The 26,690-nt window shown below is 46.5% G+C and overlaps 1 protein-coding gene across 1 annotated transcript; it reads right to left on the reverse strand.

Moving 5' to 3' along the window:
- Positions 1–1,176: 1,176 nt before the first annotated feature.
- On the reverse strand, positions 1,177–26,272 carry T265_00854 (hypothetical protein; the record flags this gene model as incomplete). The annotated part of the gene is made up of 20 exons (XM_009164749.1): positions 1,177–1,865; positions 2,037–2,255; positions 2,345–2,799; positions 3,237–3,298; positions 3,899–3,936; positions 8,710–8,768; positions 9,671–9,751; positions 10,561–10,604; positions 10,857–11,094; positions 11,845–11,986; positions 12,765–12,887; positions 14,621–14,740; positions 14,870–14,941; positions 18,390–18,536; positions 18,632–18,669; positions 20,672–20,763; positions 21,267–21,351; positions 21,433–21,555; positions 21,646–21,910; positions 26,232–26,272. 20 exons carry the CDS (start codon positions 26,270–26,272, stop codon positions 1,382–1,384), a joined length of 2,928 nt encoding a protein of 975 aa, XP_009163013.1.
- Positions 26,273–26,690: the final 418 nt, after the last annotated feature.

Here is a 26,690-nt window from a genome sequence, read left to right on the forward strand (position 1 = left end):
GGCACTGACAACGGATAAGGTCTCTGGAGAGCATTGTTCCGAGCCAGTTTCGGGGAAGGTCAAGCTCTGTCGAGCGCAAACCAGTTTTGGTTTGAATTACGGACATCAGATACAGAAATTGGTGGCATGAAAACTTCAAGACGAACGCTTTAATCGAACAGAAGCCCCAAGTTCAACCTGCCCCGGTGCATTGCTGCGAACTACGGGTCGGATTAGCCGTACTCAGCCCAATTCGAATGAATTCAGAATGACTTGATCCTACTCCACGTCAATTCCACCCTCACCGAAATCATTCAGTCATGCTCACTAACCAAGACTCATTCCAGTAAGAAATCACCGCACTGTTCCAGGTTGTTACTTCATAAGGATTGCCTGTCAGGTTCTCATGCTCTTGAAGCCAACTGTCATAATTAGCAGTTAGAAACGGGACCAAAGGTGCGCCTGATCTACAGATTCCAGCGGTTTTCAAAAGTTATGGGTGAGGCTCGCATTGAAGGGAACTCAACTCAACAGTACCATGACACGACATTCCCGGCTGCGATACGCATGACAGAGACGTGTTTTATGAGATGTGGCTCGTGTCTGATAACAGCATCACCTAAGTAACAATGAGGTTCGCCTAAATTTCCACATTCCAGAAATCATAGGTTTAAGAAACGCGGTTCCATGTCGTCGATCAAGGTAGCTGGGCCCACTCTGCGTATGGTCGACCACGAAACACGACACAGAACACTATTGGGGCATCGCAGCTGATGCTGAGGAAGGGATATTTTGACACCGAAAAGGGATCACACATTCAACCGAACTGCAGAAAGTTTATGGATGAAAGTACTCGATGATACGGTCAAAATCACTGTATGGTGAACGGGATGTTCACCTAACCTAATTGCAGCAGATCGACAGACACAAGATTAAATAAGCCGCATCCTTCAATCTCGAAAGCTATCCACAACAACCAGAACTGGTGAATTGGCCAAGACCTACAGTCACAGCCCACGACTGGGTCTGACAAGATCAACCGTGATTACTCCACGGCTATACGTATACACAGTGGTTTCTAGTCGGCCTCTAGTACGAATTCGGTATCGCCGTCCTACGACGTAAATTTGATTGATTAAGTTCCAACAGGAGACCTAGTACACAACAACCACCCGAAAAACGGAGGGAATAGCCACTGTCCGTGTAGAATACGCACATGATATTGAACGAATATGGTGCAGGGGAGGAATAATCGAAACAGGGAGAAACAGTTGGAAAACTAAAGTTCAAAACGGGGCTTGGGGGTCATCGGCATGAGGACAGCACACAAGAACTGGTATTTGCATATGTAATTAAGTGCGCTGGCGCGGTCGAATGCAGTGGACGAAGATGAGAGGGAAATTTACGAAGCAACAGACTCAGAGACCAAACCGTTGCCAGGACTAGATAGAGCATCGGCATTAGCAGCGGAGTCAACAGCTTCGCCTGGTTCATCTCGGTCAACCGGCGAGTCCGGTTCAGGGGGTTCCTGATCGTCTGTTTCGCCAGAGTCACCGGCACTATAACCAGCATGGTCTGCAGCATCAGTGTCATTCGTTTCTTGTTCAGGATGGCCATAGTTCGCTTCTTGGTAGCCTTGATCAGCTGCCTGCGAGGAATCTTCATCCGGTGGTTGTTGTGGGCCTGGATAAGCAGGCAATGGTTGTTCTTGGAACTGCGCGAGATACTGCTGCTGTTGGTGTTGAAACTGTTGCTCCATTTGTCGTTTGGCCTTCAACTGTGCGACAAACTGATCTAGTTCTGCTAAGTTATCGTCCGAATCAGCGCGCTTCGCGTTGGTCAGTGGAGCGAGAGGCGGGGTCTTTATGCGTGCACGAGAAATTACCCTAGGACGAGGAAAGCAGATGAAATTGAAGTAGGGAATTTAAGCCATCAAACGAATGGCCGAAATCGTTTGGGAATTAGATTTTGGATTTAAAAAAAGTTGTGCAGTCAATGCAAAGGGTCGAATTTAATTGCCATTAACAAGACAATGTATTCAAACTCGTGAAACTAACCTCCCCCGATTACCAGGGCGTACAGGAGATCGGGAGCCTGAAGATGAGCGCACACCTCTGGAAAGGGACCGAGACCTGCTCCGTGACACGCGAGAACGTGACCGAGAATTGGAACGAGAACGGGAAGAACGAGGGGAGCGTTCGGTTGAACCATGCCGCCGTCTACGTCGATCATAGCTACCACCTCCTGGTGGACCATCCCGTCGACGATCATCAAACCTATAAAGAGAACGAAGAGGACGCCTCACAACCTGATCACATAAATCGCAGTGATGTGGAGATAGCCACTTGCAAAGCTAAAAACCCACCGGTTCGGATACCAGTTGGGTCTTCGACCACGATAGTCATCCCACTGCCCGCGCCATCGGGGGGCTGCGCGTCCACGTCCACGACCAAAGTATCCTCCGCCACCACGACCACCGTAGTAATCGGGTCGATGAAATCCTCCGCGACGATCGAAGTTTATGGGACCTGAACCACCACCCCGCCAATGACCTTGGAATCCACCGCGAGGAGAGTCACCAGGGGCAAACTCTTCATGCGCATTGAACGATCCTTCTTTGACCTTCTCAGGCCCAGGCACCAAATCTGTCTCTGGTGGACAGGAACCATCTTCTAACTGATGTCGACGTTCAATTGCACGAAGACGAGCTTGAACACGTTCCTGTAAACTTTTAGAGGTCATAGGCAGGTCGTTTTCATTTTCGTGCACTGTTAGAGAGCCGTATTCACCCGGACGAGCATTTTGTGGAGGTGTGAAAACCTTAACAAAAAGGACAAACATGAACGTCAGCTATTCGATATTATTAACCGGTGCGAGAGACAATGGTTGTCGGTAGGCCTCGCCTATCGAGATCAGTTCGGGGCCGATAACACAGAAGAGTAGACCTGGCGATTCGCACCAAACGAACACCCACAGTACCCAATCTACTAGGTGCTCGCTGCCAAAAAACACCCCGCGCACGGGTTGGAAAGATTTTTTTGTAGGCAGCAAAAGATCCTTAACACCACAATAGTCACCTTCATATTCACAATCGGAGGACATCTGTGATCGCCCCAACTGTGCTTCCGACGTCATCAGTGAATGAGACTATAGCAGCTTGTGAACTGCTGTACAAAGTGTATCTGGTTTGAAGCGAAAACTTAGAGCCCACAAACCATTTGCTAAGGCGTTGTGTTAAACACGAAAAGCAAACTTACTCGGCGGGTGCCACGATGATCTCCTTCGGGTTCCAAACGTCCCCGTTTGGAACGATCGTAAGCTAAGTGTAAATAAAAAGAACACGATCGATCACTAGGTGTCTTTGGCTACTGTTCTGCGGTAACAGACACGCCAAGCCACAACATCGAAACTAAAATTGCCAAGCGGATGGTGAAATTGACTATTCTAGGCCTGTTTTTAATAATGTTAGTGCCTTCAGAACACAAACGCTAATGAAAACTATGTGCAGTGGAATGTATGTGGACGACCACGAAAAGTTTGACTGCGTGTAAATCGCTTGGCCGCAGGCTACGACTGAGACTCGAGGTCAATGGTTCTCCGTTAGCGTCCTATAAGTTGATAATCTGGCTGTGTTAGAAAGTTTCGGTACGTGACAGCTGTGACAAATGGATGGGTTGATCTACCTATTCACAACCACTAGTGACTTAGAACATAGCTATTCAAATGCTAAGCTGGGACAAGGTCCGTCATTCAACTAGTCAAGGGACAAGTGCTTTGAATGTGACTGAGTGCGTAAAAGAATAGACATGTTATGATTTGATAAACAATCTCGAAAGTGTCCGCTCCTCAAAATCCGCAGTTCCACTGAAGAATGACTGCAACGAACGGTAGTAACCAAGGTGAGGGAGGGATCACTTACCATCATCATCATGTGCTCGCTTCCATCCTCCATCTTGCCTGCATAGAAATTAAAGAAAGATGAAATCATGAAACCCTTTTATTCAAGAATGAGGCTCGGCATGCACTCGTCCGATGCTGTTAATTTGGATTAAAAGATAGGAGGCACACATACATGACAAAGTTGAATGGAGACGAGAGATAGGATATCAGCTAACTAGGGTTGCTGTATTCAGGTGAGACCCGTTTTCAAGTCTGAGACACATGGAATGCACCGCTTATCCCTGTAATTTTAATGGAAGGATTTCGAATCCTAGAGAGGGCGAAAACCACCGGTCAGTGGACTCAAGTCTATTCCACTTTGCGACTGCGTTTTCGCCAGATGCCTTAGCACAATTGAGGATGAGCAGAGAGCAAACGCATTCAATGGACAACACGAAGAATAAGTCTTAGTCTTAGAGAAAGGACAGGCAACGATGACACCGCGAATCATTCTCGGCGCAGTGATTAGATGAAACAACCTTTCGAAATTTAACAACCATGATGACGATGCTGTTCATCCGGGTCTAGTGAAAGTGCTGCTTCTTTGCTAATGGCATTCGGTCGTGCGAAGGCTAGAGGTACACGCCCACACAAAAGTCACTCGTAAAACTCAGTACTCGTGTCTGATAGCCACTGCGCTTCCATGTGCATCAGTTCCAGGAAGCGAAGTGCCTGAGGCTGGCTTAGCCAGAATAGAAGTTTGGTCCATACATACCTGAAAACTGGTTTTATCGCAAACCAGACATCTTGTTAAGCCGAATATTCGTTTTTGAATCAAAATCTACCCACCGCTTCATGTATCAACTCTTCACACCGGGCCTAACACTGCGTCAGAAGATGACCCTGGAAAACAGAGATTAGATGTGCTCGAAACACGACCACATCCTCCATTACACGGACGTCCGTGTTCTGGAGAATAGTAGCAGCAACAGTAACAGACAGTGCTCAACAAGTTATCGCAATAAACGCGTTGAACGTGTTCAATATTCCTCGAAATAAGAACAAGTTATACCAAAGCCACAAGCCCTGGTGAACCAAGTATGAAGAGGAGACTATCTCAGTACAGCTGGACGTAACAGAGCTGCGGAAGCAACCCTTTGTTTCCCTGGAGAACCTGGTTTCGATGAACTTCAGACAATGACGGCCGGCGGATTAGGACCAGATGCGCGTTTGTAACATGCTGTTCCAGCACCAAAGAATACAACTGCTTGGGTGTATCCAAACGATGAACGAACGTACAGCCGTATAGACCACAGAGTAGTCAATAAACAATGCTTCATCTGTAGCACCCATTCAGTGCCTAGCTGATCCCCCCCCCCAAAGGAAGTACGAGGGTCGAAATACTGCAAGGCTACCTAGGCCAACACGAGAGTGGTAGAGATATCGATGTTGGGTTCCAACCACGGATCCTCCAGTCAGCAGGTTTGAGCCTTGTACACAGACTGATTTTGTTGATTCTCTTCATTGAAGACGCATCTGCTGAATCAACACAAAGAGGTCACTTGGCCATTGCGTCGAGTGGTAGCGTCAGTGAACTGAAATGCTGTGACGTGTTCAGCTCCACGACCTACTTCAGCATTGATGATCGGGTGTCACCACCCTACTCCAGCGATGCTCCGAATACATCGATCATCATCATTATCAGCTGTAATAACCGCGTACTGGTCGTACACTGGTTGTAGCTGCCACAGTTTCGTTCACCGATAATTGGGGGGGGGGTAAGTAGCTGTTGCACGCGCGAGCTGGTAAATTGGTGCATAAATCCAGCACTGTCAGTGAGTTGTCAAGCGGGGGGGGGGAAAGAAGCTATGCATTGAAGGCAATAGCTTGGATGCACGAGCGCCACTGAGGGCGCGACTGGGCCATGTCTGATAATGTCTCTAGCCATTGATGTGGCCCGTCTCGGGGTCCCCATCCAGGAAGACGGCAGTGACCAGCGCAGCTGAGTTTGCTGGTAATGGCCTTCATACTTCGCTGCCAAGTCATTGTTTGACCGCCTCTGGCTCTCTTCCACCCTTCACATGGTTGGGCGAAAAGAGCCCTTCGAGGAAGTCGGTCGATTGGCATACGCAGCACGTGGCCGCTGCGCGTCTAGTTTCTGATCCGTATAGTAATATGGAGCGGACCGCAACATTGTGAACTCCACTGTTGATGGATACGCTGATGTCACGCTCACGCTACAAATGATGCAAGTTCACAAAAGCCGCTCTGGCCTTCCCTATCCGGATGGAAATATCTTTCACGAGACTACCGGGACTTATACAGCTGTCCAGGCATTTGGTACTCCGGTATACGGAATACAGGCGCTAACCAGCGTAACCTACGAAACGTGGCTAACTCATCCATTGTCCGAGTTCCTTGTTTTCCAAAGAGATCTTGGCGTACCCCAGCACTGCTAATCCCGTGTTCTCGCCAGACCCGAAAAATGCTTCGGGGAAACCGATGGTCAGACACCGAAAGTTTTCGTACGTCATCTGCACGCTGAGGCCACGTTTCTGACATATGAAGTAGTGTAGATCACACTGCCAATGAAAAACTCTATCGTCGACAGACAAACTGTCACTCCGGTGCCTCGGTTGTGGAGGTTGGCTGTCCTGATCTTCCAGATTCGAGAAATATTTTCATCTCAAGCCAGTTCACGGGAACATATACCGCTGCCAAGGTAAACAATTTTACCTACTAAGTCGATTACTGGTGGTAGTTTGTGGGTGAATGGGGGGGTGGGTAGATGAGAGCCCGTAAACGAAAAGCTGCAAGGTCGGACGATACTTTCCAGTTACCCAGGAAAGGAGGGGGGTTGGTCTAGGTGCCCCAAATTGACCCTTTGACTCAATGGGAACAGAGAGGGTTTTCTTTGGTGATCCTCCCTCTAGCCTGACTCAAAAGTACGAAAAGAGAGGTGTTCCAAAAACGCATGCTCGGAATTAATGATCCAACTGCAAGCATGAGGCTGAGCTGACCCGGGGATGCAAGGAGTAAGACAATTATCTGACCCCTGACGCGGCTGTGCACAGCAGTACTCGGTAACACGCCGGCGTTCATGGTCAGAGTGCACTCATAAAGTTATGTGAGCCAGAAACCTGACTATGTGAGCTTAAGGCTCCGGGAATCTTAGTATGGGACCATGGGTGTTTCTAAAGCATTGTTAGATTTTGAACAAGCCAAGTAGTTTAAGGACAGACGCGGAGTTCATCCCTGACCATGTAACCTACAAAACGACATAAAAACCTGTGAATCGTCACAAGTGTTGATTAAGCACACCAGGAAGATGGACTTTCAACAGAATAGCATTGTGATATTTCATGTTTCTATTCACTTACAGGACGAGTCCTGAAATCCAAGCTGTCCGATTCAGGTAATCTTACTAGTAAGATTTTACTAGTAGTAAAATTCTAATAGGTGAGTGTTGATTCTCCCTGTATATCACCGGTGAACAGCGTTAATTTTCTGTGCTCTGACTACTCACGAGTAACGTGACTTGCGTCCGTTTACCATAACGCCGTTTTGTTGCCTTGCTGTCCGCTCCCCTCCATTCCGTTCCTACTTAAGTTCTGCTTATTCCACGGTAACTGAAGTCGATATTTGTTGCTTGTCCGTGATTGCTTACAAGTTCGTCTCAGTTGTACCTATTTTCGAGCGCCCACTCTGACAGAAAAGCGGACCGACAGGGAATCGAAAGCAGAGCTTCAGCAGGCGAACGCACTGTCCAGTACACCAACATGACGCCCACATCTAATTTTTGTATTACCTATATATCGCACCGGCCAGATAGCCTTTCGCGACGGACCAAACCGCGCAATCTGATTTGTCACGAGCCGCTATATCACACCATCAACCAAAGACAGTCTCTTACCTCCTGACGTATTGACTTTTTTCCGCTCCGTTATCTCCACACGGCCAACTCACACTGAGACTGTCCGTTTGTACATCGTTTGGTGCTTACTTACTGTTGTTTCTAGAAATCCCTGCTATTACACTGACTATTTTCCGCTCCTGCTGATTGCTCCATTATTGATTGTACGTTTGCTTAATTCGCGATACTTACGTACCCGTTTGTCTATAGAACCAGTTCCATCGCCTGTCTGCTCCTATTGTCCACTAACTAAGAACTGCGTATAAACTGATAGCCGCAATCGTCCTGTAAGATCCTTAGCCGCTCGAATCTTAGTGAGCCGGAAGTGCTCCATGGATGGAGCTCACTTGATTATAGTCGTCGACGATCAGCTGGCTGGCGACTCCGGGGAGCCGATTCTGTCAACATGTATCGGGTGGAAACAGTTTAGATAAAAGCAGACTGGGACTGCTGCTATAATCAGCATTCAATCAGGTCAGTAGATGAGGCTTCCGTGAATGCAACACGGAAGCATGCAAGTTCAATCCTGAACGAGATTGGAGGTCTTGGCTACATCACCTAAAGAGGCACATGCACTCTGGCTACAGCCTATAACACAAGACTGACAATTGCTATCGCCAAAATATTCACGGGACAATGAGAAAGCGTAATTCACTACGGATAATTCTTGTGTCCGCGAACAACTATGGCAGAACCAGTTGTATGTCCACCAAATTGAAATATTAGGGACACCAATGGAGGTAAACGACCCCACACCGCTATACACTGGATGGGGTGTGAGTTGGACAGACTTAGTTCCATGCTAATATTCACGATGCCATTAGTCTAAGAGATTGGGCACATTTTCTCGAGATACACAATACAAATTATACGTAAGTGAGACAAAACATAGCATCTTGAAAAAGTCGGCTGACGAGAGAAACGATAATATAACTTACCGACCACGATCTCCATCACCCATATCATCATCGTCTCTGCATCGAATAATGCGACCAGACTAAAAAAGAAAGCAGATGAAATGACGGTGAATGGGTGAAATAGGAAGTCAGCCTAACCCCGAAGAAAAAGTCGAAATACTGCGGCAAGAGCATACATCCAACAACTGCTGTGAGTTACATGTCTAGTCACAAGGTGTCAACCCTCTGCTGTGCTGTGTTCTTCAATGAGTGAACTTTGATGAGATTCGCGTTACCTAGAGGCTGCATCCTTATTGTTGTCAACCGTTTCCATTTGATCGGTGAAATTCTGATTTCAGAAGAATGAGAACTGCCGTGACGGCTTTCTTCAAGGTGTCTCTTAACTCCGTAACAAAAAAGGGAATTACCACAACCGCTTTGGCCTTAAGGCATCAACCGGGTGAGGACGTCAAACAAAGGAGTGTCAATGTACGAAACTTATTAGCTGTATCACTTTGGCGTCCTAAGATACCACCGTTGATAGTTCCAATCATACACGTCATGTTTGCTGAATCACAAACGTGGAGTGGAACGCGCAAACTTGGCATAAACAACTCAAGAGTTAATCAGGAGAAAACGCAGCCCAACTATTAGAGAGGAATACCAGCATCCACTGTCCATTATCCTCTCAATACATCCGCAATGAATAGTCGTTCAGCTGCAGCACCATTTCGGTGCCTAACTGCCATGCCACCAGAAGGAAGCACGACGGTTGGGATACTGCCAGGTTGTCCAAGCCTATACGGGGGAAATCGATGAGGAGGTTGAGTTCGAACCACGGACCTTTTAGTGAGTAAATTCACGCTCAAACCACTGAGCCATTTCGCCCCTCACATCCGCAATCACGGGTTCAAATTATAAAAACCCAGCTGCAATGCCGGACAGACAACAAAAACAGAAAGGGAGAAATAAAAATATGCAATAATATTGGGAGAAGACTCACCCGATTGCGTGTAATCACAATCTTCGGTAAATCACCACGGTGATCCATATTGTTTTTTTCCGTATGACTGCCGGATTTCATCTGTATCGTATATACATACACATAATAGAACGAAGCATCCATATGTACGAATCGATTTTTGTTTAGTTTTTTTTTACACTCGATCGTTGTGTAGCTGAGAAGCAAACACCCAACCAACTCTCGCACATAATCAACGACCGCTGTGCAACATCGTCCGGTCGTTTCCACAAAGACGCTCATACGTTTGCATATATATTACAAATCTCATGTATATGTGGGAGGAATGTCTGAAATAAGAATCAGATTAGTAAAGAAAAGGAGTTCGCGGGAAAAGCGCACCAAAGCCAATTGGTGGCCAGTTGGAAAGTCATGTTTCGCGATTACACGATATCCTCAACCAACATTTACACGTGTCGTCAATCGGTTGCTGAAAGTAAGAATTCTGATCATCCCGACCACCTACTCGAGTGGCTCGGCAGTAGTGAAGGGCAATTGTTCATGTATATAAAAATTTTCAATCAACCCCAGCTGCTGTCCAATTCGTTTTTTGTTGGTTGCTAAATTCGTTCACTTCGCTTCCGTTAGTAGTTTTTGCACTCTTTTTCGTACTCAAAGGCAATCTCGCCAAAAATATCAAGTGTCACGACTTTCACATTTCAGCTCAATATGACAACCACACACATTTGCAACTCAATAGGTCACGATCAATATCTAAATACGAGAAACAAGAGTTTGCCTTGAAGTAGTGCGTTTCGACGATCCATCGGATCGGTTCGATATACGGAGAGCATGTAATAAGAGACCTGAAAGGGGATGATCGTTGACAAGCGGTACAAAGCAGAGGTTAATGAGGTTACGGGAAAACTCACGTCATCACGGAAATCGGTATTTCGTCTCCTGTCATTTCCACGACCTGAAAAGGACATTAAAACAAGGGAGCCTAGACCGGGAAAACAAATAGTAGCCGATGGTGTATTCCACCAATTTAAAATGAACAGATATGTGCAACATCTGTCATGTGAATCAAACAAAATTATATGGAAAGTCCGGTCACACGGCAGAGTCCGCCTTCAATAAATGGAACTACTGAGATAAACGCAGTCCATTCAACTAGGAGATAGAAAGCACTTGATACGTGCGTGGGATGAGAGTAAGCCAAACGTACCGGGAGAGTAAAAGCCAAGTGGGCTCTGATCAGTACCTTGACCGTGCCGAGTTGCTTCCTTGGCTGCGCGACGCGTACGGTCTTCCTCAACTAACTGCTCCAAAGCAGCACGGCTGCGTTCCATATGAGAGGCATAACCACCTCCTGAACGAGGTCCGCCCGGAGATAGAGGACTTCGCTTTAGACTCGGAGCGTTCCCACGTGAGCTCCGAGGAGAGGGGGTTTTCGACCATGACCGCTGCGACGTGGAATAATAAGAAGCCAGTGTTTATACTGTGGACAACTGAATGAATGCATTGGGACACTATGTGCGAAATGCTAATCGTGAGTCGGGCCGTTCAGTAGCTGACTGATGTGACAGTGACAATCAGGTCAGACCAGAAAGATAAGGACGGTGCAGTTCTGCTCTAACCAGTATCACTAAGGAGACTTCTTAGCAGAGCACCTGGTAAAACTATTCCCCATGGGTGCAGGATACTGAAACCAAAGTAACTAGAAAACTTGAATCCTGGCACTTCCGAATTATGCAAGTTGGGAAGATCTGTTCTAAGGAAACCTCACAATAAAGTGGCTAACTTGAAACAGCATATGGATCAAGCTTTGCTGGCAAATCGAATTTCTGGTATACAGTCGGAACATTATGTAACACCCTTTGCGATGATTGCACTTGAGCTGACAAGGATTTCGCTGTGAGCTGCGAACATCCGGCGTCACTTCAACGCTATGACTTGTAAAGGCACATCGTTTGAAACCCGCCACATCGAGTCCACTTTTATTAATAGAAACAAAAACAACTCAGAAACGTTTTTAGACCTTTCACCGTTCACACCCATCCTCAGTCATGCGGCACTAGCTCATACTGGCGTACCGCTGTCGACGAGGATGTCTGTACGGTTTACTGAAGGTGTGGCATAAGGCTTGCGCCATGACGCCAGATAAAAATTTCGAGTTCATGATTTCAATCTACCCATCAAGACAGAAAACTCACCAGACTCGTATCACCATGCACACCAAGAGGGGCAGTGGCAGGGAGTTCCTTGAGGGCATCACGTGCCTCCACGTTGTCCGGATCTAGCTTCAGTGCTCGGTGCAACATTTGTTCCGCTTTGGTTGGATCTTTTCGACTGATTCTGTAGTAAAATATAAAACATGAGGTTTTATGAGGGATGGATAGGACAGTGAATCATCGGTGACGTCCCACCATCGGTGATGATGACGAGAGCCAGGACCAGCGCTGAAGAAACACGCATAAACCAATATAATGGTTCAGCTATGACACCTTTATGGTGCATAGTTGCAGGAAAAACCACAGAGGAACGAGTACTGAGACAATGCCAGGTTGTTAAAGCTTGGACAAGAGCAATCAAAAAGCGAGGGTTGGACGTTTCAGTCAGTGGTTTCCTGCCCAAAATGAGCTATTTCGAGCTCATCATCAGCGGATGACGGGGACCAAACTCTGCACAGTTGCGAAGGACTTTATCGTATTCGGATAGTAATCGGTTGTAGAGAGTCTTTTGGCTCTCCCAATGAGGCGATCCGGTCATAAATTTGAGCAAAGTAAAATGCCGTCACACTGAATACTGGCTTGTTGGGCAGTTGCAAAACTCCGACGCCAAAAAGTGAGATGAACTACCCCAGGAAGGCATACCACAGGGGGGATTTCTCGTACACCATGTACTGATGAAAAGCCCCAATCGGACATAACGTGGAGTAAGAATATAATGGAATAAACAGAAGCATGGATGACATTCACCTGAGCGACCTGTCAGACAGATACGAAGTTGACCTGAAAGCGTCAAGTGGTGGGAGGCGATGACTGCTCGGTTTGGTGTATAAAGGTGGCTCATCAAGCAATGGAATAAGTGTCCAATAAACTGGAACGGAGGAAAGTCACTAGGTGTAACTCACTCTCCAGCATAGGCGACCAACGTCTGACCCAAATAGTTTCTCGCATTCGCGTGGTTCGCCTGAATCTCGAGACTTTTCTCTAGGTCGTCTATGGCCTTCGAGTACGTACCAATAGAGGCATACCTGGAGGTAACAAGAAAAAGTCGATGGGATCAGTTCACGTGCTCAGCAGAAAACCAAGCAACGTTACATGAATACATTTGAAACGATGTGTACCTGGAATAGCACCAGCGCCACTGTACGACGGTCAGCGATATGGAAGTTCCCGTAGCTGTGAATGTGTAGGATCGCTACGGTGCTGCGGGTAATCCAAACTGAGATGAACCATTAGGATCCTTTACAGAAAGTCGTTCGGCTGTAACATGCCATCCGAAAGAAGGGTTAATTTAAAGCTGGATTGCCCAAGTCTAGACAGGAGCAGTCGAAATGCCGGGGTTGGATTCAAAACCAGTAGGTTCGCATCTTAACTACTGAGGTATCTCGAACTCAAGAGTGGTTATTTCAAAAGTTTGAGCCGTGCAATATGTGACTAAACTACGAGAATTCGGTCTTGTTAATCAAGTGTTCCACGATCCAGCTCAGAGGAATAATCAAGCCATACCTATTTTATCAGCTGTTCTCAGTGCCACCCAGGAATATACCACCGCGTAATTTACAGGAGCATTGTGGACAGCTTAACTGGATTGCTGTTTTTTGTCCAGTTGAAGAATGACTTGATGGAGAAAACTTCTCGTACGCCCTTCGACAGGGCACTCGCTACATGAGTGATGCCCAAGAGGAAAATGAGTAGGGTCTATGGTTATCGGTGTGTCGTCACCGCTGGAGATTAATGTGGTCGAGCTTGACTAGACACATAAGACCGCCATTGGGGCTTATATATACACCCTGGTATCCTTCACGTCCGCGGATGAACACCAGAGAACAGCCTAAATGGTGTAAGGCAGGCAAAACGAAGAAAAAGTCCATATAATGAACATCACCATCGAGTGAAAGCATCATGCCTGCATACTAACCTTTGGGAAGATACGCATGAATATTTTGCGTGCCACAAAAACCGCACACCCGAAGTCCTAAGCGGTGGGTTCAACTCACAATGTGATGAGCCAGACCACTCGCTTGATGACCAGAATGGTCATGCATCATGTCGACTGCACCATACCGTGAACCGCAGATGGACTGTGACCGATTAGAATATTGGCAGATAAGAATCAAACAGCAAAGAAGTTCACAAGGACCTTGGAGATTATTCTGTAACTCTCCACACACATACAACCCTAGCCATGTCATCTGGTTCTATCAGATTCTGTTATCAGGCACCACGATATTATACCGATGGCCGCGAGTGGACGTTCAGTCAGATCCCAGAATATCGGGGAACGAATCAGAGGCGTGTTACTTTAGAAATCTGGTTCAAAGTCCGCTAGAAAGTCAAGCTCATACGCTGTTCAAGGCGCGTATGATGTTTCCCATTCACTTTCGTGCCAGTAGATAACTGAACAGTGCACCGACATTCGCAAGCAACTTATCTCATTTATGCCATCTTTCCGTTTCTGTATATGATCCAGCTCGTGCAGCTCCCACCGAGTGGATGTCTAGTTCGTGCGACCACAACAGCACCTTGAACCGGACGGTAATTCGGGTGACTAACAAGATAGTCGTTTACGACAAGCCATGAGACGTCAGCTAGTAGAAGACAAAAGACAAGAGTTGCATACGTACAACACCCTGTTCCGTCAGGGCAGACTGCCCGCGCCAAATATACAAGCGTATGCACACTCGAGTGTGCACGAATGTATAGACAACCATCGTCGACAGTTAAAAACGTTTAGTGCCAGAATAACAAATCAGCAACTTACAGTGCGCCCCTTGCGACGTACGCATCAGGATTTGTAGGTTCTACCTCGATGGCGAAATTGTAACACTGGAGGGCTTCAGTGTTTCTTCCCTCTTTGAAATACTTCACACCTTGCGCAACGCTGAAAGTTAGGAAGGCTGAATTCAACAACTGTGACCCGCAATATGATTCGGCGGCTTTAGTGCAGCAAATAGGTTTCCCCGGATAAAAAAACAAAAAGCGAATGAAGCAACAGCCCAGAAAAACTTACTGCTTCATTGAGAAGTTCAACAATTGCGTCCGTCTCAACTCGCATGCCATTTCGGATTTCGGTAACCGAATCCTACAATGGAAGCAGAGGGACATCGGGGTCAAAATAGTGTTGGGAGCGGGATCATCATCACCGATAGCATGACGTCCGTGTTCAAACACTGACACTTCGCTGCTGCACAAACATAAGTTGAGCCTTACTATTAAGAAAAGAACAAACTCGGAAGGGGAGGCGGCTAAGTGCTGGCCTAACGAAATAAGTTCGTTGATGCCGTCCAACATCCCCAACGCTTTTGAGGCACTGGTGGACAAAAACCTGGAGCTTCACATTCATTTCGCAGAGCCTGTTTCGTAACCATACAACAATACCGCCCTTACTGTAGCCTGATGTCACCAGTGACGACCCAGTAATTACTAGGATCGATCCAGTCGATAAATTAGGCCGTTTCCTACCACTGTATTTAGTCAAAATTCGACCTCTCCATTCGAATTCCGCATTGCATCTCATCACTCCATTATCACCGGATGCTTGGCATCGGTGCTTAAACATTGAAACTTCACTGCTGCACAAATATAAGTTGAGCCTTACTGTCAGGAAAACGACAAACGTGGAAGGGGGAGCGGCTCAGTTATAGCGTAACACTCGTTCAGAAATGCCCACATCTCCAGATACTCAATCACAACGCCACCGATGACCACCAGCACCCATAGCTTGTAGCGTCTCCAGCCATACACTGGGAGGAATCACACCGATCCCATCCTGGAAGGCCAGTTATACCGACAGCACATGGTCGATTTCATACCCCTCTGCCAGGTCAAAGGCCGGTAACTTCTCTGCTTGCGCCAATCTGAATTGGGCACGAGAAACTGAACCCTATTCTACAAACGATTATTTGACATGTGCACTATACGGTCTTACCAGTGGAGCTTCTGCTGCTAGACACATTATTCCACGGAAGTCCTCGTTCCACAACCGGACACGCTCCTCCTAATATCCTTGTTGCGAATTCGCCGACGCCAGCTTACGTGAATAATGGTTCTGAAACAACAGTTGTCGAAGTTTCGCTGCCCAGAGTCCACTTCGCACAACCATACAACAAAACAGCCCCTACTGTATTCTGACACACCTACCCATTGGAATTAAGGGATACACCGATTTGCGGCTACGCAACCCGAGATTCGTTAATTTACCGCATCTGTAACACCACAATCAGAACTAATCCAACTTCAAAGCTATATAAATCGACCTGAAATCTCAGGTGATTCACTGGATTGCAATTGGCACGCATCAGTCGCTGCATGTCCAAGGCTGCAAAGCACATGCTACAGGACGGGATACAGTTGCCCAGTTCATCCAAAGACATGCGTTTCCATCGCCTAAACCCGTGCTGTAACCTGATACACATGTCTCTTGAGATTCAGGGTTTGCCGACTTTCTGCAATACGTGCCCGAAATTAGCAAATGTGACTCAAGCCTTGCAGCTTCGTGAATTCGCCTTATACATCACACTACACTAGTCGAAGTGGTTAGTTATCCTATATCGACGACAATGACCATTAAGCTTCATTATCCGTTTAATCTATGAATCATTGAAATCGCCGATCAAAACAAAAGCACCAAACTGGGTCAATTATCAAGAATATCCAGTAATAATGATAATAACAATAATAACCAGCAAAAACGGCGTCCAGGTGTACGCTGGTCATAACCTCCAGTTTATATGGAGGCAGTGGCTGACGTAACTGAAGCATGAATCCAACACTGAAAGTGAACTCTTCACTGGGATCGGTAGGTGAAACTGCACTAAAAGCGCCGTTGGGTGCGTGACTGAGCCAGTGCCTCTCGAAAAAACGTTCAGCTGTAACAGCCTTTCGGTGCCTAGCTGCCATGCTACCCGAAGGAGGCACAACGGCTGGGATACCGCCATGTTGTCCAAGCCTAGACAGGGGAAGTCGAGAGGCAGATGTCGGGTTCGAACCACGGATCTTCCGTCAGTAAATTTGCGCTCTAACCACTGAGCCATCTCACCCGCCAGTGCCTCAAACCATTGGAGTCTTCATCCGGGTCAATGCTTGACGTGGCTCGGTTGTGTTGCACCTGAGAGAGTCAGGTTGGATTCGAACCACGAACCTCCAATTCAGGCATCCGCGTTTACTCACAAATATTGTGGACGTAGACGATACAGCTATTCTTGGATCCGATGCCAGACAGTAATAAATGAGTAGGTAATTAGTGTCTGCATTATCATGACATCACATCCAAGAGCTCTGTCACCTGTGCATCCGATATTTGTAGGCGAGCACCCTGTGAACATTTCGGCACCAAGGATGTTGGAAACGGGGAGTGCATCTTCCATGATAATATCGATGAACTTGAGGAAATACGGAAGAGGCCACCCTTCTCTGGCACCACTGGGTGTGGTGAACTGACGCAAGAGCTCACCATAGATCACACACACACACAGGAGTTGGCGTACAAGGTTTTAAGGATTAAGAATTTATGAAGAGAGGGCCTTTGCCTCATAAACAGTCATAGTGCCCGACGACCAAGAGTCAAAATAAGCTTTCAAGTCAAGAAAGACGACAATGGTTGAGAGCTGGAAGCAGTGTCGCTGTTGGAGGCTGGATATGTGACTATGCATCCTCCTGCAGGACAGAGACCAGGTTGGTTATAACGAACCTGCCTCTGTGCTCAGTCAAGCTCCGAAGGATGAGACCAGACTGCACCTATGACGCCACAATTACAAGGTTAGTGCCACAACGGTTTTCACTACAGGAACCCCTGTCGATATGCCCCACTCTGCAAGCATTTTCTTTTCACTAAATATAGTATAACGTTTTCACGGGAAGATAACAAAATATTCTCCACTTTCTTTGAAGGGACTAGGTACAAACCGCCCGGTCTTCGTGCCTTCTCACTTTTTAGGAGGGGTAGTTCCTAATAGAGCTGTTCTTCCGACGGCAATTGAGGTTTACGTCCCACTCGCCAGCATGCACTCTCCCTAACGACTGTAGCAGGAGGCCAGTTAGAGTGTAGTTCGAAGTACTCGGCGAATCTTTCTGATCAGCACTTTCGCGAATGAATTACTGCGTCGTTGTTTCACTTATCGTTTCATTGGGTTGTTTTATTTGACAGTTCATCGTATCAAGTGGTATCGGGTTCGGTTTCTGGTGGAAAAGTTTCTCTCATCTTATCCACTTTCACTGTTCAATGAAGCTCTACCTTTCCCTGAACCCTCCACTATTCGGCGTTCGAGAGCCGTCGTACAAGTTGTCTGCTGCTATGGATATCCTAGCATAATTAGGACTAGGGACCTAGATTATACCCACTTTAGTGTCCGAGCCCACACCGATACCGCTAAGTTATGGTGGTCTCCGAACTAACATACCTGAACAGGAGTTCAAATGCGTCTTCCAAAACAATTGGAAAGGTGCACGAACAACCACCAGATTACCTACAGTGTTAAACTTCTTGGCCAATTCAAAGTATAGGCCCAACCTAAAGTAATCACCCAACTTACTTATTGAAACAAGTCAACAAGCTGCACGCAGAGGAGCGAGGTATTCCCATGCGGGCACACAGAACCTGCAAACCATCCGGGTTTCGAAATTGCGGGGTGGATTCCAGGTACGCCTCGTAGGATTTTCCATCTAAATTTTGCAACTTTCTAAACGAGGGAAAACGGAGAGAAATTCAGCAAAGACATCAGTGGAGTTACATACATCAAAGGAATCAAAAACCTACAAAGGAAGGTAAACTCACTTGTAGTGCAGAGGCAGATCATCATCTGTGATTAGACCCTAGAAATAAAATAAAGAATACACATCATAAACGGCCTCACAGACCATAATTTATACGACATCAAGGAGGCAGCACATGAACCGAAGGCAGCAATTGTGTGGTCATATTAACTCATAGGGCTGTAGTCTCAAAAAACGACAAAAAAAGCAAACAAGAAAAGAGGAGCATAGCACAATGGACAAGACAATGCTAGAAACACTATGCGAGTCCTGTAAGAAGTACAGTGATAGGATGTATTTCACTTTCAAACAGTGCATCCCCGAAAATCGAATCTTTCAAAAAAATGTTGCGTGCTCCCAACACTACAATTTGAAAGGATAAGTGCACTTGCTGCAAGCAGGTATGATAAGTCTTTCAAACTCACATGTGAACGAGTCCTATGTACTTACACCGTTAAAAAAGGCAGTTGGATACAAAATTGTCTAGGAGTGATTTTGCTGATTTGCATTCTCCAAGAGGGCACCAGGTTCGAGTCTTCAACCTGACAGACACCATACATAGGGTCGATCTTCGGTACAAATCCGTATTCAAAGCATGTCACGTGTATGAACACAAGGTTTGGAGTCGTGATGCAGTTTGGTGTCACAAACGAACTTCAGGATATAATCATATCTCCTCCTTCTGCGCTGTATCGTCATCGTACTCATCGACGGTATTAGGCCAATGATAAACACTGGTGCACAACTGTCAGTGATCGGTCGTACGTAGGCCTAGATACTGTTAGGACCCCCAAACACAGGACGATTCGGGGCCTCAACTAGAGCTCTTGGCTCAAAAGCCTAACCACGAAGGAAAATTGGTTACCATGAGGCTATCATAGTAACCTATCATAGTAACTTTCCGGGAGTGGACTGCCACACTTGCCCCAACCCCCAACCACGGACTGTGGTTGCCAGCAGTCTCCGGAAGCCGCATGAGCATCCTTCAGTGAAGCCGAAGGATGCAAACCACCCCAACACGATAAGATTCAGTCTCTGTCAAACTAATTTCAAGGTGCCAAGATAACTGTTAATATTGCCTACACAATGACTTCGATAGATTGTGCAGATCAATCCCACTAACGACAACCGTAAGAAAATTCGTACGGAAAACATAACGCTGATTTACATATCCGGTTGACAAGGCAAACGGAAATTTTGGTTGTTGGTCTTTTTGCTGAGTGCCTGAATTCACAAACACTTTATCGCGTTATAATCATGCGTGGTTTATATCGTCTGGAATTGTCTTGATCCCATTAGTGGTATGTAAACCCATACACCGATTCCATCTAGCTCGGTGAGGAAATGTTTCCAACCAAGTTGTCCGGCCAAGTACCCAAGCTAAGATACTAACATCATTCGACAGCAAACGGTGATTTCCCAAAATTAATGAAAGATGAATCGAATCAAACGTCTGATACTGCTCTGGAAGACAAATGAAGACAAAATCCTAAGCTGGGGTCTCTACCACGCCAATGTATCATAAGTGAACGAGGCTGCTACGGTGCGTTTGAAGCAATCTCTTTCATTATAGACGAACGAGCAATTATGGGAACAAAAAACATTTGGTCCAAAGGACCGGTAGGTGTACACTGGTTAGTCATCCCAAAAACAGATCGAACATAACCACTACCATGAACAGCAATATGAAGAAACTTCCGGTGCACGACTACCGGAAGCTAGGACACGAATACGGGAAAGGGAAACGAAGCGTTAATATGACTGTGCAGGTAAAATCTATATCAGTAACGAGAACAGTGGCTGATAAGGGTCCATTAGTAAACCTTAACAGAATCTATACACCCCCTCCTCTAGTGTACCGTAATCTAGGGTACGAAGCAGCTTCTAATTTTGTCAAGACTGCTGCAGTTCATCAGACAAGAGCTCGCATGAGTGAGGAAATAATAGAATGGCCGCCGCAGCATGGGAAAGATACTGTAGCCTTGGGTAGACAGATTTCCCATTACTAGATAATTTTAGTACAACTAAGCACATTTAGAAAGGATGGAAAGGTGGCACCTACCAATTTGATATCCCCATATAAATCACGACTCAACATCTTTGAGTTCATGCTCAATATCAGGCGTCCGGTAGCATGCACATCAAGGATGAAAGCTGGAATGAAAAACGATGGACATGTTGAAAAACTGTAACCAATTTCCAGCAAAACTGAAAAGAATCACAGTATTCGTTTCATGGACAAGGGCAATTATCGGTTCTATAAATACTCAGCTGAGGGCGGTTCGCCGCACTTTGGGCGTCCGCGAGTAGAAACCACAAAAATCAACGTTCGACAGAGAAAAGGTGAGGACAACTTATTTAACCATCCTCTTAAGTGATTAGTTTAGCCGTCATTGACATATTCTGCTAAGTCAGTCTTTGCGACCATTTGAGAGAAGTGTTCACGCGATGCGACACGAAAAGCAACTTAGAAGCTATTTGACACGTCATTCAATTTTACCAGGGGACTGTGAGATTACCCTTATTTTGAACGAAGCAACCGAACAAGCTCGAGTGCCAAGCAGCGAGTCATACTCAGAGGCATCAAGTCCAATCGAGCTAGGCATAAGGGAACATCACCCATTCACGCGATGAAACTCACACAGAACAAAACGTACCTCGAACTTTATCGCCAATTTGGAATGAGTCCAACGCATTCCCGTGCGCGTTGTACCGAGGCAACTGACGCAAAGGACAAAAGCCCTACAAACGGAAATAAGATTACCCTCCGGTATGCAGCACGAATAAGAGATGCTTACGACAAATGATTGTGGCTACACTTACGGTGAGTTTGAGACCATCGAAATCTCGTCTGGGCCCTTGGTCATAAGCCAAGATCGTAACAACTAAACCGGAATCCTGAATCACAGTGACCAGACCAACAAGTATGTCATCCCGCCGTGCAGTCTGCAAATAGGGGTAACACAAAAATAGAGAGGATAATAAAGGCAGAACAGAGTTCCGCTGACTAAACAGGTGAATAAGCTGGGTACTAACGTTAAAGAACTGCTCACGCCTGATCTCGTCAGGGACTTCCATGAAGGTTTCTATAGGTGGTGTGACCGCACAAAATGCCGCAGATTGTTCATCCGGCCAAATAGGTACATTAGCTGGTGGAGTTGACGACGCTGGACTTGGATTCGGGGGAAGGCCTAACAATCGCTCCAGATCATTGCCTTCAGCCGGTGGTGGGCGGTGCATCCGGCTGATCACTTCTGCTCGAGAGGATAAAAGGTGTTCCAGCTTGGCGCCGAATGTCGCCCTGAAAAAAAAACAATAAATCAGTCTGAAAAACGGCTTAAAGTACACAGTTCCGGATATAAAGGTTATGCAAACCAAAACCAAAAACGAGTTTCGCGTCATTTAACACACAAAGTCCAACATACATGTACGCAGCTGCGCCTCTGCTACTACATAGTTGTATATTTGCTGTTCCTCATAGCGTTTCGTGAATCGTTGTTATCATTTTCTCGCCATAGCTCGCAGGTTTGGATGAATAAAGCCTAGCTTATGGGCCTTCAGGCTTTTGTCGCCGTGCCCTACAACACATATTGAGTGACGATTACGCCCCCTGGGTAGTTGTCATCTGGAATTCATTGCATCCCATTTCCCTCACTCCTGGACTAAGCTCAGCGAAAATTTTACGTCTCGTTGCTTTTCCTATCCTGACCCATCATCTTCAATCCGTTCTGTCCAAACGTACACTACTTTCCTTTACTGTCGCCACTTCCGTAATAAACGCCCCCCCTGAACTCTCATCTACTACACTAACAAAGTCAACCCTCGTGTAGGCCCCCTACTTACCACATCACTCTAACAGACCGTTATTACGAACCTGTTCACCTCCGCTCGTTTTGAGTGGAATGGCTCCCGTGTATCATGGAGTGTCGTTGTTTCACAGAGCCAACCAAACCTGTATTCTTAATCGGGTGCTCTCAGTCTGCAAACAAGGCACAAGCTAAGATTCATCAGGAAGAACCTCGTGGGTTTAATCCTGGATGAGTGACTCATATTCACCAGCCTTTGCATAGGCCACTGATTACATGCTGGATCGTAGTCATGGGTTACAAAGGTATGTGGATACCGTTAAACATACGGAGCTTTAATATCCTCGTGCTGATGTCCTTCTGCACTGACAGCTCGCTGTGACAGCATGCTCTACAGGACCCTGATCGGACTCAAAATCATCAGACAGCAACGCCAGTTTCGAGACCGATCCTTCACTACTGTACAACCGCTCTAGGAAAAGAGTGGGTGAGACGGGATCTGGTGATGGACTATCGCAAGCATTCAAAGGTTTCTGCACTTCGAAGCACTCAATTAATCTGAAGGAAACTGGCAGCACGAACGCCATTGATATCAGTCAGCCGCCATTTCATGCAACGTCTCCAGCCAGACGCAGGAGGGGTCACGAGGACCCCATCCTGGAAGGCACACAACAGCAACAAACAAAATCTTTGAACTCTCCCACTGCCGAGTCATCGCGGTCAATGATGCTGGATGTTTTCCGTGACTGAAGTACCAGCTACACAAACCGATACTCCTTATCACTACCTCATTGCGAGTTCGTTGATGCCGTCCAACATCCCCAACGCTTTTGAGGCACTGGTGGACAAAAACCTGGAGCTTCACATTCATTTCGCAGAGCCTGTTTCGTAACCATACAACAATACCGCCCTTACTGTAGCCTGATGTCACCAGTGACGACCCAGTAATTACTAGGATCGATCCAGTCGATAAATTAGGCCGTTTCCTACCACTGTATTTAGTCAAAATTCGACCTCTCCATTCGAATTCCGCATTGCATCTCATCACTCCATTATCACCGGATGCTTGGCATCGGTGCTTAAACATTGAAACTTCACTGCTGCACAAATATAAGTTGAGCCTTACTGTCAGGAAAACGACAAACGTGGAAGGGGGAGCGGCTCAGTTATAGCGTAACACTCGTTCAGAAATGCCCACATCTCCAGATACTCAATCACAACGCCACCGATGACAGCACCCATAGCTTGTAGCGTCTCCAGCCATACACTGGGAGGAATCACACCGATCCCATCCTGGAAGGCCAGTTATACCGACAGCACATGGTCGATTTCATACCCCTCTGCCAGGTCAAAGGCCGGTAACTTCTCTGCTTGCGCCAATCTGAATTGGGCACGAGAAACTGAACCCTATTCTACAAACGATTATTTGACATGTGCACTATACGGTCTTACCAGTGGAGCTTCTGCTGCTAGACACATTATTCCACGGAAGTCCTCGTTCCACAACCGGACACGCTCCTCCTAATATCCTTGTTGCGAATTCGCCGACGCCAGCTTACGTGAATAATGGTTCTGAAACAACAGAACCATTTGCTGTGGTTAGAGCGCGAACTTACTGACCGGGACTTCCATGGTTTCAGTCCGACTTCTGCATTTCGACTTCTACCTAACCGGGCAGTATCCCAGCCGTCATGCCTCCTTCGGGTGGCATGGCTGCTAGCCACCGAAATTTTCCCTACTTTTTGGGCGGTACCGAAATGGTGTTACAGCTGAACGATTGTATTATTTCTATTCAAATCCGACTTTGTGAAGCTCGGCGCAGCTCTCCAAGTATTCGAAACTTGTTTGCTGCATTTTCCAGTGCGACAGAACCACCCTTATCGGTTGTGAACACTAATAACTCCATTCAACCATCCCGGCAGTAACTGGAAGCTAGGCTAGACATGGCGAAATCACTTGGTGTGTCACCAATCTAACAATCTCATTGCTAACACTAGGGATCATCCGATGCGGAGTTATCGAGATCCGCCAGTTGCAATATTTCACACATGGACAGACCTACATATATGGTGCTTTAATGCCTTCCTGGAATGATGATTGATCTGCTCAAATATCCAACATTTTTTCATTCATCTCCGCAAACAAGCCGTCTACATCTTTGAACTGCCACGAGAAATGTCCACCAAGCTCTACGACACCCCCATTTTGAAGCCCGCATGGCATACTTGAGATTCGTTTTGAAACTGTTCGATCGGGTTGGTATGAAGACTCGGATTGGTATTTTCTGGTCTTGTCATGTAGGATCTTTTGCACCCGCGTGAGTGCGCTCTCTGTTCCGAAATGAAAATTACTGTAGGCCACCCTAATGTTCCTAGCACAACGCCCTAGTTCACCTCAACCTAGCATAGTGCCGTTTGAGGAGCAAGTCACTTGATAGACCTTCGTGTACTTGTCCAGACTCATGTCATTCCTCTCTGTTGGTAAATAACTTCTCCCATCAGGGTGCAGAATTTCAATGTTCATCATGCCACTACCACAGTGAAAGGCGCCAGAGGAATGAGTGCCTATCTTCCCCTCTGACTTCATTCTTTTTCGTTCACCAACCCCTCCTATTCCTGAATTCCTCTTGCATACTCCTGCACCGTGAAGCCAAATTTTGAAATTTTATACAACTTAACTTCATCTAACTCTTATGTCCTATAACCGTTTGGGAATCATTAGCACGCCATCCGAGATGTCGTTTTGAATAGTGTTTCAAATAGTAGGGAACATGCCAATAGTGAACTGATTGAGTCGTTAAACCTGAATGTAGCGGGTAACAGAACAACGGGGAGAATATTACAACCGATGAGACACGTTAGTTGTGAATAACCACCGTAGTTTTGGCAACTAAAAGAACTAGAACAGTGGGGGGTGAACTACGAGTAGTTCAATGAAGAAACCAGAATTCAACTAAAACGATCCTACGCAAATCGCTACTAGCCAGTCGTTTGCAATCCACCTCCACATATGGCAAACAACACCTGATGAAGTCCCTTAAGCTGTTTTGTAAACTCCAAACCCGGCACCGCTACTACGCACTACGGCGAGAGAAAACAACCTTCTATTTGTAACACACTTCCAAAGTTTCCCGAAGGAAGCAGCATGGCTGAGATATTAGCGGTGTGTAGTAGAGGTTTAGTTGAGTTGGAGCCGTCGACATTCCGGGCAGTGATAGCACTTCGCTATAAGGCGTTCCTGGCGTGGTGCTACTGATATGGGCGGCAAAAAAGGCGCACAAGACATCAATCACAACAAACAGTACCTCCAATGAAACTGTTGTGCGGTTGGTAAAATGCGCTTGACTCATTCGCTATACTGGAGGGAACTCTTTGAACAGACGGCTGGGTAGCAAATCAGTACACCCTGACACGTGCGTAACCCACTCCTGAAACCACTCAAGACAATTTCCCTGGAGCAGTCAACCTACATTTAACTGCATATAACCGAGACATGGAATGGACAAACGGAGTTTATCAATTCAGCTGGACTATGGTCATGGACAGCGACACAGCATTATAGTTGAAACTAATAAAACTCGCGATAGCTGCGGACATGCTGGGGTAATTAGGGGCCCGATTCTTCAGTTAACGCTTTGTGGAAAACCACACGAAACAGAGGTATCCTGCGGTACTGACGCACACCAAGGTCACGCAACAAAAACGGCAGAATTCACGCTACGGAAAAAACTATGTTCCCTCCTTAATAACCCTGGGTGCGGAGGTTTACTACGTCTTGTTACACTCACATTGCGCCCAGCAGCAACTTTCCAACCACCGCGGCAAAATTTTGGGAGCACGATAAAACAACAAACGCATCAGTGGTACGACCCAGTTTAGTACAAGTAAGGCGTCTCAACGATTATAGAATGAAATCTTCCATGTTATCAAAGGCTTCAGAGGAAATCATTGGACGTGGAGAAGTGATAAAACTCTCCACAAACTCCATCAAGAGACGGCGCATGATTCAAATTTTGTGGGTATCTCGGATTCACGGATCGATACACAGGATCGAGGCTTTTGCCCAAGTTTCCCTGGTCGGTTTTGTTCTTGTCGTTCAGCAACTGTCGTTCGCCTGAAAGGCACAAGTGAAAAAAGGGTGTAGCACTGCTCTTTATGTTCTCAGCGCGGGGCAGTATGCTCGCCAGCGCGAGGATTCGCATAAATAAATGTCTAATAGTGCTTTAAATTGGGTTCGAGAAGGAGCGTGTACAACCGTCGGAGGAAGGTCATTCCA

This window comes from Opisthorchis viverrini, assembly GCF_000715545.1.
Source record: "Opisthorchis viverrini unplaced genomic scaffold opera_v5_9, whole genome shotgun sequence".
NCBI classification, from domain to species: domain Eukaryota; kingdom Metazoa; phylum Platyhelminthes; class Trematoda; order Opisthorchiida; family Opisthorchiidae; genus Opisthorchis; species Opisthorchis viverrini.